A 15,251-nucleotide genomic window follows, 5' to 3' on the forward strand; every position below is an offset into this window, starting at 1 on the left:
ACTACAGGTATATTGGTCTTCTCCCTAAGTGAATGAGTAAAGGAAACATTGTATCCCTGGCTTCTCACCTAATAAAATGTAAAATAGTGAAGAAAAATACAACAATGTGTCAAGGTATTTTTTTTTAGAAAACAAAATAAAAAAAAGTCCCATGGTGTAAATCTATCATAAATCAAGTCATCCAGTGATCCATTAGATCCATGTCAGCCATGATAAACAACACCTGTTGACCAGAAAAAACAAAACATGCCAACTGCTGAGATAATTTGTTCCCATTTCTGAATGACATTTCTCCAGATAAATGTAAACAAAGGGGCAGGGGATGTCATTGACTAAATGTAGTCTATGGAGTTCAGAAGGGAGGGGTAATTTAGTTCACTTGCTTGACAATCTGCGATGTAAATTTCAAGTTGAATGCTATATGGCTGCAAACATGAATCTCATCCCTATTTGCAACTACAGTGTGTCTGCTTTCAGAAAATATATGTTTTGGAGGTATAAATTTGTGTTCATGTTTGTGTTCATGTGAAGAAAAAAAAAAAAAATCTGACACCGAAAGGGATTAACATTGATTATACATTTCAGATAAAAGTGGAAATACATCGTAATTTTGCTTGTCTTACCTTTACTTTTGGAAAATGGATGTTCTCTATACAGCACATGGTGTTGTTCATTGAACAGAATTAAAAACACAAAGGAAAGAAAATACAGAAAGAAGGCATCCCTAGAGGCACTTTAACTAATCTCATTGCATGTAACCTCTGGTAGCCAACTGTGAGCAAGATATCAAGCTAGCCATGAACAAGATATGTCCTTGCCAAACATAATGCAACAAGCAGAGTTCCCTGGGACTTTTCCTGTACCAGAGAACCTCAAAAGAAATAACTAAGGAAAATTGATTGTGGGCAATTGAACTGCAGTTCATTTGGGCAATGTGATTATATGCTGAACAACTGCTATCAGCTGGAATGAGACATAATCACTTTATGTCTTTGGGTAACCCGCTAAGTGAACAAATCTAAAAGCCCATGTCCTCCTAGAAAGTCGCAGTGGTTTTTACGAACATTGTCTGGTGGAGAACCATTCAGGTGCTTGTATTTTAACAGGGACTGACTGATTCTTCACTTTGCCCTACTTTATCATTTCTTTTACACTAAAAGTAAAGTAAGTCTGAACTAGAAGTGTCATGCTGACAGACATAATGACGACTCTAAAAGGATAGAAAAAGAAAATGACATTTTCAAACTTGTTTGGAAGAATAATCAAAAAGAGCTACGTGTTTAAAAAGGACACTTGACCCCTGGCAAAGTATATACAATGTGTACAACAAAGAATAAATACAATGCAAATTAAAAAATAATTAATTCAGCGCTTATTGTTTGGATAATACAAATAGCATTTGAGTCCAGATTAAGACTTAGAGTTCAATATCTTACAGCCTTTTGCCCTGTTTTGTGTTCTACTATCATACAAAAACAAAGACAGAAAATTGCTACTCAGACAATACTGTTTAACCACCAGCTGCACAAACTCAAAAATATAATGCATTATAAACAGTTATCATACTTAGACAAGTAAAATTTGGTGTATGACTCCTTTACCAATTGCTCCAGTCAGCTGGTCAATGGCAGAGCTTTGTACCAGGTTTCAATGATTCTTACTTTGGATTTGTAAGCAAAGCAGAACTATTCTATTCTTCTTTGGGTCATCAGAAAAAATATTTTGCTGTAGCCTGAGGTACTGAGTCATCTGATGGTTTTCTATATCTGCCAGAAAGATGGAGCCAAACTTCAACCAAAACATATTTGTTTTAACTTTTGGATAGATGGAGTAAGTGTTAAAACCTTTTTTTTTTATTGTTCCTTGCCATAAAGTGATTGTATGTATTTGTTTATCTTCTTAGCTGTGCAATGTGGAAATCCAGGAACAACAGCAAATGGAAAGGTGTTTCGAATCGATGGGACAACGTTCTCCAGCTCAGTAATATATTCCTGTGTTGATGGCTACATTCTCTCTGGCACAAGCATCAGGCAATGCACAGCTAATGGCACGTGGTCAGGAAGCCTACCCAACTGCACAAGTAAGTTAGTGAAAAACTGTTCCAAAACCCATTATGCAGCCATTTTCTCTCTCACTTTTCTCATTCATTAGCATAGTTAGAAAAGAGACCAAAAAGGGGAAAATGTTTCCTGACTTTTAAATGTATTGGTAGAGTGGTATTTAGTTGTTAGCACTGAGAATAGCACTGATACCTATTTGGGTTCAATGATCTAGAAAGGTTGCCCTGTTCCTGTTAAAAGTGGACCTAAACTCAAAAAGTGAAGATCTGCTATGTTATAGGGAACATCTAGAAATGTTAATTGTGTATAGGCACTACCCTTAAAAAAGTAACTCTTGTCTGGAATTCATTCTGAAAAATAGCAGTTCACTTGGTAACTATATCAGTGTGCCTAGGCACCCCTTTGTCTCTAGTTTTATAGCTGTATATCTGCAGGGTGAGATCATCTAAGGCACTTCTGCCTGTGTCTGCTTTTGGGCAGGGCCTAGGAGTTAGCGCCAAATGTAGAAGGAAGGCATACAGAGAAGAAAGTGTCAAAATTATTATTTGGTTATGTTAAAGGTAGGCAAACGGCAAGTGAAGTACAGCACCAAAGTACTTGACTTAAGAATTTAACAAAATATAATACTAGGAGCACAATATCACAAGAACACTGTTACGGGAGTTCTCAGCTATGTTAGAGGCATAGTGGCAAGGTCCCAGCAGTTAGCAGGTTTATGATACCAGAGCACCATCTGAGTAGAGGGGTGGCTTTAGGCAAAGTGGCAGTGTATCGACAAAGAGAAGACTGACAAGGGTTCTAAGTCACAGCACAGGCATCCTGGGGTTAACAGCGCTGGCAGTGGTGTCCCTAATCTGTCCCTTTTCATCAGGAACCTCTCCCTAGGCTAAATAAGCTGTCTGTATCCAGTGTGGATCCTGTCCCTACTCTATCCACTTTGCAATTGCATGCCAACTGCAGCGTGACACTGCTATTGATTAGCATTGAACTCACTCAAGATGGCCACCAACTTCATTCATTCAGTGTTGCACTGCCCAACTGGACCACTGCTCTCCTGGAGACACCTACAGAGGTTGCAGAGAAACAATGTTCCTCTCACCCTCTATTCCCTCTGCACAGTGGTCAGCAAACAGCGCCACCTACATAAAGGAGGATAAACTGCAACTGTGTACATGCTATGGGATTTGGAGAGAGGTTTGGTGATGTCACTGCTGTGCTGCTCATTGTTCTTACTGGGGGCTCTGACTTGATGCAACAAATGTTCTCCTCACAGAGACACAGTACAGAGCAAGGCATGGTAAGTCAGTAAAGGGGAAAAGATCAGCAGCAAGGAGAGCACAGGCAATAAAACCTTCTTTTTTTGTTCACTAGTTCCAGAGTTCAGTTGCTTTTGAATGAAATATTCCCTAGCTATGCAACAAGCAGAAATAAGTACTTGAAAACTATCCCTCACTCTGACAAAATTTTTAAAATCTGTTTTGACTGGAGTTGGGCTTTACTAAAATAAAATGACAATGATAAAAGGTAGCTTATTTTATCTTAATTACATGTTTGAATGTTCACAGTTATCAGCTGTGGAGATCCGGGTGTTCCAGCGAATGGTCTGCGATATGGAGAAGACTATATTGTTGGACAGAATGTTACCTACATTTGTCAGCCTGGATACACAATGGATCCCAAGAGCTCAATTACACGTACTTGTACAAGTAACGGGACTTGGAGTGGTGTCATCCCACTTTGTAAACGTATGTTTTATTATTTTCATTTTTAAAGTACTATAAATGGTTTATTATTATAGCTGCTTACCTAGGTTGTTAAAAATCAATTGCAATTCAAACATCCTCTAAGCATCTCTGGAAAAAAAAAGTTTAAAGGATGATATATTCCCTATTGCTACGTGACTCTTACACCTCTATGAGCCTGGTGGACGTCTTACTCCAAAACCATTGGAATTAATATAGAGTTCTTTATGGCTATAGCAACCTCCACTATTCAGCATAGTCTCTTTACAGGATTTTAGAGTGTGTCTGTAGAATTGGGATTCCAGTTCATCCCAAAGGTGTCCAGTAGGTTTGAGGGCTATGCAGGATTTTTGTGTTACTCTACACCAAACTCACCAAAGCCATGCCTTTATGGACCAGGCATTGTGCAAAGGGGTACAATCATTCTAAAACAGAAAAGCAACTTTACCTGAACTATTGTTACAAGGTTGGATGCAAACAATTGTCTAAAATGTCTAACATCAAAAACTGTATTCCTTCTTGACTCATGATTCTTATATTCTGATGTCCTGCATCTTGTTGCCGTTTGCATATCTTTGCTCTTAAAATTTATTAAAGACTTATTGTAAATAAAATGTTTAGCATTAAAGTAGAAGGAAAACCTAAGTCCAACTATTCTAAAAAATGTTTCCTCCCTCCTCCTGCCTGTCCTGCCTCACCTGTATAAAAAAAGAACTATATGCTTACCTATTTTTAATCCACTCTGGTCTAGTCATGTGATCCTGCAGCTCTGGCTTTAGGAGTGCTTGACAACAGCTGGGAGTTCCAGGAGCCATGACCTCACCCATAAACTCTCAATGCTCAGCTGTTGTCAGCACTTCCTTCTCTCCCCTGCAGCAGCTGCTCACTGACATAAGAGAGTTGGAGCTGCAGGATCCCATGATGAGACTGGAGCGAAATAAAAATAGGAAATGTGTAAAAATGATAGCATTAGGCTTTTCTTCCACTTTAACCAGTTCCCGCTGGAGATACGCATATATGCAGCCTCTTGTCGGATGGGTTTAATGTCGAGAGGCTGTATATATGTGTTTCTATGTAAACATTTTGCTATGCTGAGAGCGTGCTCCCTGCACATTCCAAGCGTAGTAACCGGCAGGTACCAGAAAGTTCACAGTGCATACTGGCGAACAGGAGCTTTTGGATCATGTAACCGCTGTGACTGCCAATCACTGTAGGCACATGATCAGAATGACTGCCTCCTTCTCTCAGCTTTCAGAACCTCTTAAGGGACCGGGAGGTAGTGATGATGGAAATGAGTTAGCCATATCATTTACTGGAAACACCTGAATGCAATAATCTAGAGAGGTGTCTACATACTTAGTAGACTCAAAATGTGAAGGGGTGTGTATACTGTATCTATCCTATCTATCTATCTATCTATTTATCTATCTATCTATCTATCTATCTATCTATCTATCTATCTATCTTTGTGTCTTTCAATACACACACACAATTCCCTTTCTTGTATTTCTAGACTCTTTCTGAATAAAATAAGGAGACCTCACAAAGAATCCACTGGCCTTAACCTACCAAAATGATACAATTTCAATAAGCTTTAAAACATCTTAGAATCAATGCAAAAGAGTTATTCAGAAACTTTTTTTTTATTATTTCTTTTAAATAATGCTTTGTCCATGTCCAAAGATGAAGAAGAAAAAGCACTAATATGTTAAGAGGGTATCAGGTAAAAAGCATTATAACTGAGCTTTACTTTTATCCTCCTACAAAGAAAGGGTTATGGAGACATAAGTGGGCATTCAAAGCATGTCAGAACATTTGTTTAAGCTTGAAAATGTGAAATAAAAAAATTTATGAGTTTCCTTAAAGTGTATTTTCACTTTTGCAGGCAAATTGGGATAACACCTATTTTATACTTGTTACATGTTCTCATTCACATTAAAATAAAAAAAAAATGCAGCTTACCTTTTTAGGTGCTCTGTTCTGGAAATTCCATCACTGTAAAATCCTACTAGTTCCCTTTGTTTTTGAGGGGTCCGGGCATCTTTGTTTGCCGTAATTAACCCTGTTTGTAATGTGCAGGCAGATCCTCATTAATAGTTGTAAATCTGACTTGAGCACTGTTAAATATTTAGTAGCTTGCATTTTAGGGTAATGAAGGAAGACTTAGCCTGCCCTTAGAACAGACTTACTCTGATCTTTAAAAAAGTCAGATGTTTATTTGAATTCTTTTTGGTATACTGTGGGAATCGGAACACATGACAAACATATAGTGGGGTTTTCTTAAAGTATACCTAAAGGCGACACTTTTCTTGGAGAAGGATTAGAAGGCTTGTCAGTTTTTAATGCTATCTTTGCCCTCATTAGGGAGATTCTCCATATTTGTCCTGTTTACTGTTATCATTGAATGTGAAAGTAAAAGAAAATCCCAAATTTTAGGTTGTCCCCAGAGAAGTAATTGAGGGGAAATCTTCCAATGGTAACACTAGTTCTGCTGGCCTGGGGGTCCCTAAGGAATTCCCTTAATTTGCAGGAATTTCCTCTTCCTGTTTTGGCTAGGGGACAGGAAGTCAAGAGAAATCTACTTAATGGGACACAGATGGTGAAATCTGCCAGGGGTTATAACCCTGCCTTGCTCTATCTTAAATGAAAAAAGGTTTTACCTATAGTCCTACTTTAAATTTGACTTCAGAAGTGGAAATACCCTTTAAAGGTAGTGTATGATGGAATTGTACATATTTTCTTTTTCTTTTTATTATGGACTAAAAGTAAAAACATAATTTCAGGCTTGAGCATATCTATCTATCTATCTATCTATCTATCTATCTATCTATCTATCTATCTATCTATCTATCTATCTATTTATCTCATTGCTCTTTTATAGATAAACTGTCATTGGCACATACTGTCTAACTGGGCAAAGCCCACCCTTGACCACTTTACACTCACCACTTCTGCACATCTCTACTGCCCCTTCCTCTGTTGCAGCCACCAACAAAATATTCAGCGTGGGCTGTTGTTGGAACTTTGAGTTAGCAGCGACATTTTCAATACATTAAATTGATGTCATCTGGGCATCATGGTAGATAGTCACATGCTCCACCATAGCTGAAAGCACCAGATATTTTACAGTGGCAGCCACTGAAGAAGACATAGCAGAGATCACTGGAGAGATAAATAATATGGCTGGGGGTAAAACAGACTCTTCCAGTTGACTCGGTTTATTAAAGGAAAATAGGCTGTTCACTTTGATAGGGAAGTTGCACTTTGATAATTTTCCCCAGAGCTTAGTGAATGTGTCTACACAAAATGGTCTATTTTTCTTTAGTAAATCAACCCCAATGGAATAGAGATCAACAGGTCAAAGTGAAATTGCCACCCAGAACTAGATTGGGTGAAAAAAAGACCTATCTCTAACCAGACTACTCTGTACAAAGATTGAATACAAGTCAGCTGTGTCAGAAAGGAAATGACCTATGCAGTGCTGTCTCTTTAGCTAACCCTTGGTGCTTTGGAACTCCTTTATAATGTTTTATTATTTAATCATTTTTAACAAATAATGCATAGATATATTAAAAACAGAACACATATAATTAAAAATTCAAATACTAAATATTGATGTAAGCGCTATAATATTTGCATATGATACACAATCGATATCTATTAAAAATCAAATATACATCCCAATTCAGTAAGGTGGATTTCAATAGTGAAAAACAGTGCACTCTGTGTCAAGCAAACTACTCAATCATGACACACAGTGATTCCCTCTGTGGAGTATGGATCAACACTCCTCCATGGTTCTGGTAACAGGATAAATAGTATAGTCCACTGTAATCAGTGTAGATATATAGACACACATTGGATGAAAACACATGCTCCTGTGCCAGTGCAGGTGGTGGGTGACAATCCTTATGTGGCTAGCATGCCTGCTCACCTTCTCCCTGCGACCCACAGGGGCCAAAAAGCCTTGCAGGTCACACCTGGACCCTGCACGCTTCCTCTGGATGAAAGGTACTCCACACTCTCCAATGCTCTCTCCTTCACAATCTGCTATTCCTCCCTGGACAGGTACCATTGTATATATGCTTTAAAACGCATGGGGTGATGATAGTCATGGAATAAAGCACAAAAATCCTCCATAGTGCAAAACTGTATAAAGCATTTATTCTGAATAAAACCGCCAAGTAGCAACTCCCATTTAAGCAGAAACAGATAGGGCTTGTGACACCTCACATGGGTGTACTGAGGCACTCTGGTGTAGCAAGATGGCGCCAGACCAAAAGTGCGTCACCACGTCACTACGTCAGATCTACACGTTACGCCACACCCCTCGTAGCTTTATTTTCATCCAATGTGTGTCTATATATCTACACTGATTACTGTGGACTATACTATTTATCCTGTTACCAGAACCACCGAGAAGTGTTGATCCATACTCCACAGAGGGAATCACTGTGTGTCACGATTGAGTAGTTTGCTTGACACAGAGTGCACTGTTTTTCACTATTGAAAGCCACCTTACTGAATTGGGATGTATATTTGATTTTTAATAGATATCGATTGTGTATCATATGCAAATATTATAGCGCTACATCAATATTTAGTATTTGTATGTTTATGACCATTTGAAGGTGAGGATTGGATGTTAGCAGCTGTTTCATATTACTCATTATAAACGCAGCAGCGCAGGTGGATATATTATCCATATATTTAAAAATTTATACATTTAAAAAAAGATTTCAAATTGACCAAAAATATTTGGTATCTACCTTAAAATAAATTAAAAACAAGAGGAATTCAGTTGTTAATATACAAAGTGAATATTTGCCCAAATTTGAACTTTGAATGCCCTCACAGGAAGAAGTAATAATGTGTACACCTTTGACCTATTGTAGAAAATAAATAAAATGTTCACCAATGTGTTTTCATTTAGAAAACAAAGGTGTTGTAGAACACAACAAGCAGCTATTCTTCAATACTCCCCCACCCCCAGCACCACCAACAACAACTAACAAAATAAACACCCTTAGACAGGGTAAGCTGACTTGACTAGAGATTTTCTTAAAAGTGAAACTCTATTATGCATAAATAGGGATAAAATGCATTATGGCATTGAAATTTATTGGCATTACAACAAAGATCTTTTATAAGAAGCAGCATGTTAAAAAAAATCTGTAATTCTGTCCCCGGGTATTCAAGAAGACGATATAGATTGTTAAAGCAGTTTCAACAGACTTCTAGCGCTTTTCAACTGCTGCTAAGCAAGCAGAAAGTGAGCAATCCCGCTGTGTGTGCCGGCTACAACTGTCAAAGTGACAATCACTCACCAGCAGGCCTGGTTGCCAACAGTTTTATTCTGTCAGGTAGCACTTAGTGATTTTTTAAGTGTGTTTTTAAGTTAAGTTGGTATTTAGAAAGGACTTTGCAAATCCATGCAGAATACGGCAATGTGCAAAGTGGAGACTAATGCTTGGAGGTTGGAGATTTTCTTGAATACTTTTGCATGTATTTGAAATAAAATGAACCTCGTGTTTACCATTCAATATGCACCTATGAATCTGAACTGCATGATGTGGAAGTTTTTTTTTGGTCTTTGTCATGGTTTTTAAAACCACAGTGGGCATGATCCATGCTAGTAAAAGGACTTAACAGACTTTCCTAAACACTTTTGAATATTACAGGGTAGCATCACCCAAATGTGAGTTGGATGCTGACTTCTTTTATTCTTTAAATACTCCAATTAAGAGATATCTTGGTCTTAGAGGGACTCTAAACTCTAATTTAAAATAATCTATTCAAGTATGTACTGTATTTTTAACTAAACAAAATACCTTCTCCAAATTCCTTTTTTTGGCTGCTGTGACTTCCTTTTAGAAGGTGGCTATCTTCATTCTCCATGGTCCCCCCGTATGTAGGAACACAGCCACTCTCTATGGCTCGCTCCTGAGATGGACTATGGGATTTGTAGTGTGCACAGAGCAGTGCACATCATCACTAAAGTACACTGCTTGTTCTAAACCAACAGAAGTCAGGGAGGGGAAGAAGAGGTTCTTGAGCTCATGAAGGACATTCCAAGGAGGCAGAAAAACACAGAAAGAAAAAAACGCCATTAAGTAGTGGATGTGTACTGATTATGTTTAAAGAATAACAAAATTCTTTAGTGACACTTTAATTCCTACCTGTGCTCCTATCAGCCAGGGATGTTCCATTGTTCCAACCCACCTTTGTATCGCCCAGCATCATCTATTACATTTTTGATCATTTAAAATACTGTAAGTACAAAATCCAGCAAGGAAAGTGAGAACCCCCCCTCTACTGGGCACAACAGCTGTGCAGACCCAGGTGCTCAATTGTTAATATCTTATCAATAGATAAGATAATAGTCCCCAAAAGATTTAGGAATTGCCAGGGGATTTATGATATATCTATTGTCATTTTTATGTAATAGTTTTGGATAGAATGGGAGAGGATTCAAACTTCTGTCAGGTTTGTGCTGCTATCCAGGACTCCCTTAAAAAAAATCCAATTACTTCCTGTCTTGCTAACTACATCTTACCAAACAGAAGAGAGGAACTCTCCAACAGCAACGCAGAAGGAAATTGTGACTCCATTGTCAGCAGGACAAAAAATGAGATGGAAATCTCTTTAATAGAGCCCTAGATGGCACTTTGGTCAGTGGACCCCTTGCATTCTTTTTTCCACACCTACCCTTTGGGATAGGCCTTTTGGCTGGGATTGGAGACATTTTTATACCAGCTGAAAAGTCATCCATTGCATTTTCCATTTTGGAACTCCCTATAGCACTTATTTATTTTAGCACATCACTATGCATTTTATCTCACTCCCGACTAGTAGGATGTAGGTTATCTGGCTTGCCCTGAAAGTCTTTGAGAAGGACACAATACCTTATGGTCTGGTCTACCCCTCCCATTGGGTCTCTGTTTGGGTGGAGCCTCACCTGCTACTTGGGTGGACCTTGCTTCAGCAGGTCCCCTGAAGAATAGGGTGTGCCCGCTTTCAGCAGTATTGATCATGAGTACCCCAGTCCCTGTCAGGAGTCATGTGTCCAGGGGGATCAGGACCAGGGTTTTTGTTCTTTCCCTATGGAGAAAGACCAGGTGTACACCCTGTGCAGTTTTTGTGCTTCACTTTTTGAGTTCACTTGTTTTATTGCACCCAAAGTTTAGTTTTGAGTTTGCGCACTGCACCATGGAGAAAAAGAAAAAAAAACTGACAAGTGTTAGAATCCTTTCTAGCTCAATCCAAAACTAGAAAAAAAATATATATTTTTTTGGTTGAAAAAAAAAAATTAAATTCTGCAGCATCTACCAAAAAATTGAAGTATCAGTTTTTAGTGGACAGACCCTTTAACATATCTGCCTAGATAATGGCATCTTCATCCTTATATGTATAAAGGTGGACACATCAGGATGTAGGCACATACCGGTAGTTAACATTTATATTCTGTGTCTTGATGGATGTAAATGTTTGGTGTATAGCCTATTAATGAATTGCAAAGTATAGTAACCCGTGGTTACAAAAAGTCAGAAACCATCTCTGACTGCAGTAAATCGAAATCCATTTGTTTACTGTAGATTACTACGCTCTGCACAGCATCCTTGTACTGCTTTGTTGAGTAAAGCTGTTAATGTGCTTTTGTATGCAGGTGATAGATCTCATGTAGTCATTCTATTAATAGTGCTCACTGCTACATAAAATTGATTTTGTTTTCAGCCGTTACCTGCCCGTATCCCCCTCAAGTTTCCAACGGGAGGCTGGAAGGAACGAACTTTGATTGGGGATTTAGCATCAGTTACGCCTGCTTTCCGGGTTATGAATTGTCCTTCCCTGCAGTGCTAACCTGTGTTGGTAATGGAACGTGGAGTGGAGAGGTTCCGCAGTGCTTACGTGAGTTGTTTCCTGAGCTCTTCTTCTTTTGTTAAGAGATTCAAAAACTTCAATCTAAAACCCTGTCTGCAGTGTTAATCATTTGTTATGAGATGAATGTATATTGAATATATTATTAGATGCCTTCCAAGACACGTTTTCATGACACGTTTTATTGCCTACAGCTAAATTTATACATTTAGGCAGACATCAAAACATTTCCAAGAACAGAAGTTTCCATTCCCCAGAACACAAGTTGTTGTGACATGCAATGACCATCTCCCATCACCACTGGTTACGTTATAAGAGAGATACAACAGCACGTTGTCATAAAAAATCATGTATTGATCGTCTATTAAAGCCCAGTTTAAGCCTCTGTATTTATTACACTATTATAGTTTATTTGCATTCGTACGTGGAATTAAAAAAATATCCTTCCTTCTATGCATTTTTACATACTCTATATCAGCCTCTTTCAACCTTCAGGTTTCTTCAGGGGTACCTTGGCAAAATGCCTACAAATTGCCACAAATTATATACAAGCCAATGAGTGAATTAAGAATTTCTTTTAGATACACAAAGACACTGTTTTTTATTGTTCCCCATTACAACCTTCCAGCTTCTGGCATCCTAATAACTAGTGATACCATCAATTGATAAGAAGGACATAGGGTGCTCGCACAGCATCCTTGTCTGCCCCTTTCCATCCCCTCTCTGTCAGTATTGGGGTCACATTAGCTGAGTGAGGGAGAGAAACTGAGGAATACTAGTCAGTACCAGTGTGCAAAGGTGTATTTGCTTTGGAAGAATAAATCACCTCTAGCGTTGGGTGTCCTACGTGTATGTATGTTGCTGCATTATGTAAAACTATTAGTAGTTTTTACATTTTAAAATGGGATACTGGAAGAAATGAACTTTGATTGGGGATTATGTAAAACTATTATGTAAAACTATTAGTATAGTTTTTACATTTTAAAATGGGAGGCTGGAAGGAACGAACTTTGATTGGGGATTTAGCATCAGTTACGCCTGCTTTCCGGGTTATGAATTGTCCTTCCCTGCAGTGCTAACCTGTGTGCAGAATTTTAAAGGATTCCTTAACTGAAAAAAGGTTGAAAACCCTGATGAAATACCCTATACTAGCAGCTGGCTGGAGAGTTGGATTGTTGCTCTATGATACAATGCCTTGGTGGCAATGCCTTGGTGGCCTTGGTTGCCAGTGGTCCCATACTCCCCTTTGCACACCACTCTAAACAGCAGCACTGCTCAAGGAACACAAGCACTGCTGCTTGGATCAGGGTGCAGGATATGTCAACAGTATGGAGATCTGGGCAGCTGCATTCTGTGTGAGACCGGAAGTCCGACTCTCCATCATGTTGCTAAACAGGGTAATATAACCTTTGCTGCAGCATTTAAAAAACTGAAGTGCAGTGTATCTAGTACTGTTCAATGGCAACATCATACACTTTAATTTTAAAACAACAACACTGTAATAGTGGTACAAACAATTTTCTTTATTTTTTTGCTATCTAATATAAGCTTACCTAAAAAATATATTTTCATGCTGTGAGTGCTGCCTGTCTACTGGCCATCTCTTTTCAGAACTTCCTGGATTTCCTGCATGTTTTACAGCTTTCCCTCTGCGGTTTGCTTTCAATTTCTATGGACTACATGTCTCATGGTACCTTGCGGACCGCAAGCAGTGATTCCTATACTGTCTCCTCCTCCTGAAACTCCTCCTCTCAGCACCTCTGTAGTCCCAAGCTCTGTGAAATGTGGGACACAGCCAGGGGCGGACTGACAACTCATGGGGCCCCTGGGCAATAGGGGATCATGGGGCCCCTGTGTCCTTGCCCAAACTCAAAAAAGCCTATTAAAAAGGTACCAGGGGCATCTCATGGGGCCCCCTACTGACCCTGGTTTCCAAATGGTCAGTCCGCCCCTGGACACAGCAGTGCCTACTCACAGGGTATAGTGTCTACTGGTCACAGCATTCAAATATGTGTGGGGATCTGCTGTAACTTCAAGATCATACTGATTAAAGGAGTATACTAAACATTATTTAAAGACATTGGAAGTGAATGTATGAGGTTATATACATATATTTTTTTGACCATACATATGCTTTAACTGGACTTTAAAGTCTAATTAAAGTCACATTTAAGGCAAGACAGAGAGGGTCTAGCAGCCTCCATTTTCATCTTATTTTTTCTATTATGTTTCTCCAGTTTTCATGTTACTATTTTTATTTCTCATAGCCTCCATTTTCATGGTCTTACCTCCACTTTACTGTTACAGCTAATATGACTGGGCAGTCCAACAGTTAGGTAAGCCATAGATGATGCAATTTTCATTTCTGCAACTACGGGTTGCAGGAAAGAAAATCGCTTGATTCCATTATCAAGACAGTCAGTGTTGCTGGGGGATTCCCTCTGCAGCGTTATTGTGTTCTGCCAGTGGGGAGCCATCCCTGCTAGCAGAACACAATGATCACTGCTAATTGCAATAAAAAAATCTGACAGGCTGGTTGTACTGAAGTCAGTCAATGGATTGACATCATTACAAGCAGCCTGCCCATAGATGGATAGAATCTAGGCTAATCCTTGCTAACCTGGCCAAGATTAGATCAATCTATGGTGGTTATAGACCTAATGCTCTCAGTAATCAGCACTGATTTGACACTCCCCCTATTTTTTCTTGAAATAAACATTTGTGTGTGGACAGTTGTGATCAGAACAAATGTGTTAGACTAGGTTCACACTGATGCTGTGCCGAAAACGCTGTGAATCTTGTGTGTTTCCGGCACCGCATTGCAGTGGCATGGAGTTCACGTGATCTGGTGCGGGTGACAATGTTAAATTAATGACATCCTGAAACAGATCACAAAACGCGATGCAATTGCGAGAAATTGCATCACATGGGTGAGAACACCCATGCAAAGTGATTCAGGCATTGGTAAAAAAACGGGTTCTGCAACTTTTTGGTGTGGATGCGATTTGAGCCATGCAAAATGTATGGCTCAAGACACTGCATGTAATTTGCACAGGAATGCTGTACGATTCCTGTGCAAATGACATGCGGTGTCCCAAACCGCATTAGTGTGAACCTAGTTTTATAGAGAATGGTGCTCAGTGATATTGTAGGAAATAAGTACTGTGAATACAAACTGATACTGTGTAATTGGGTTCCAATGATTTATCCAACAGCTAAACTTAAACAATCCAGTGTCTCTAGTGAACCAAACTGGTGAATAGCATCTGCAGGAGTTGAAAGAGATAATGACTGCATTTTAACAACCAACTTATTCCAAACTCAAGTAGGCTGAATCAGTTATGGTATTAGGTCAATCCAGTGGTTCAGTTATTGAAGAAAATACTGTATGGATCATTTGCCTGGTACAATTCTACTCATAGCCAAAGACAAAGAAGACCACAGAGCTCTGAAAATGGTCATTGATTAATAGCCACTTCCTGCACAATTGCCTGTGCATGCGCTGGAACTATTTCTAGATGTCCTGTTGACTCACTGACCATGAGCTGGTGGCCCAGGCACCTATCACAAG

The 15,251-nt window shown here is 39.0% G+C and overlaps 1 protein-coding gene across 1 annotated transcript in view; it reads left to right on the forward strand.

The window, feature by feature from the left end:
* Positions 1-15,251, forward strand: part of CSMD3 (CUB and Sushi multiple domains 3) — a 1,455,553-nt gene that overhangs the window by 1,341,418 nt on the left and 98,884 nt on the right. Inside the window, exons 59-61 of the mRNA XM_089664334.1 lie at positions 1,904-2,080; positions 3,626-3,805; positions 11,537-11,710. Coding sequence (XP_089520460.1) covers positions 1,904-2,080; positions 3,626-3,805; positions 11,537-11,710 — 531 coding nt within the window. The remainder of the gene's footprint in view (positions 1-1,903; positions 2,081-3,625; positions 3,806-11,536; positions 11,711-15,251) is intronic.

This window comes from Staurois parvus, unplaced genomic scaffold, assembly GCF_062004578.1.
Source record: "Staurois parvus isolate SC_StPar_1 unplaced genomic scaffold, SC_StPar_1.0 ptg000047l, whole genome shotgun sequence".
In the NCBI taxonomy this organism is placed as follows: domain Eukaryota; kingdom Metazoa; phylum Chordata; class Amphibia; order Anura; family Ranidae; genus Staurois; species Staurois parvus.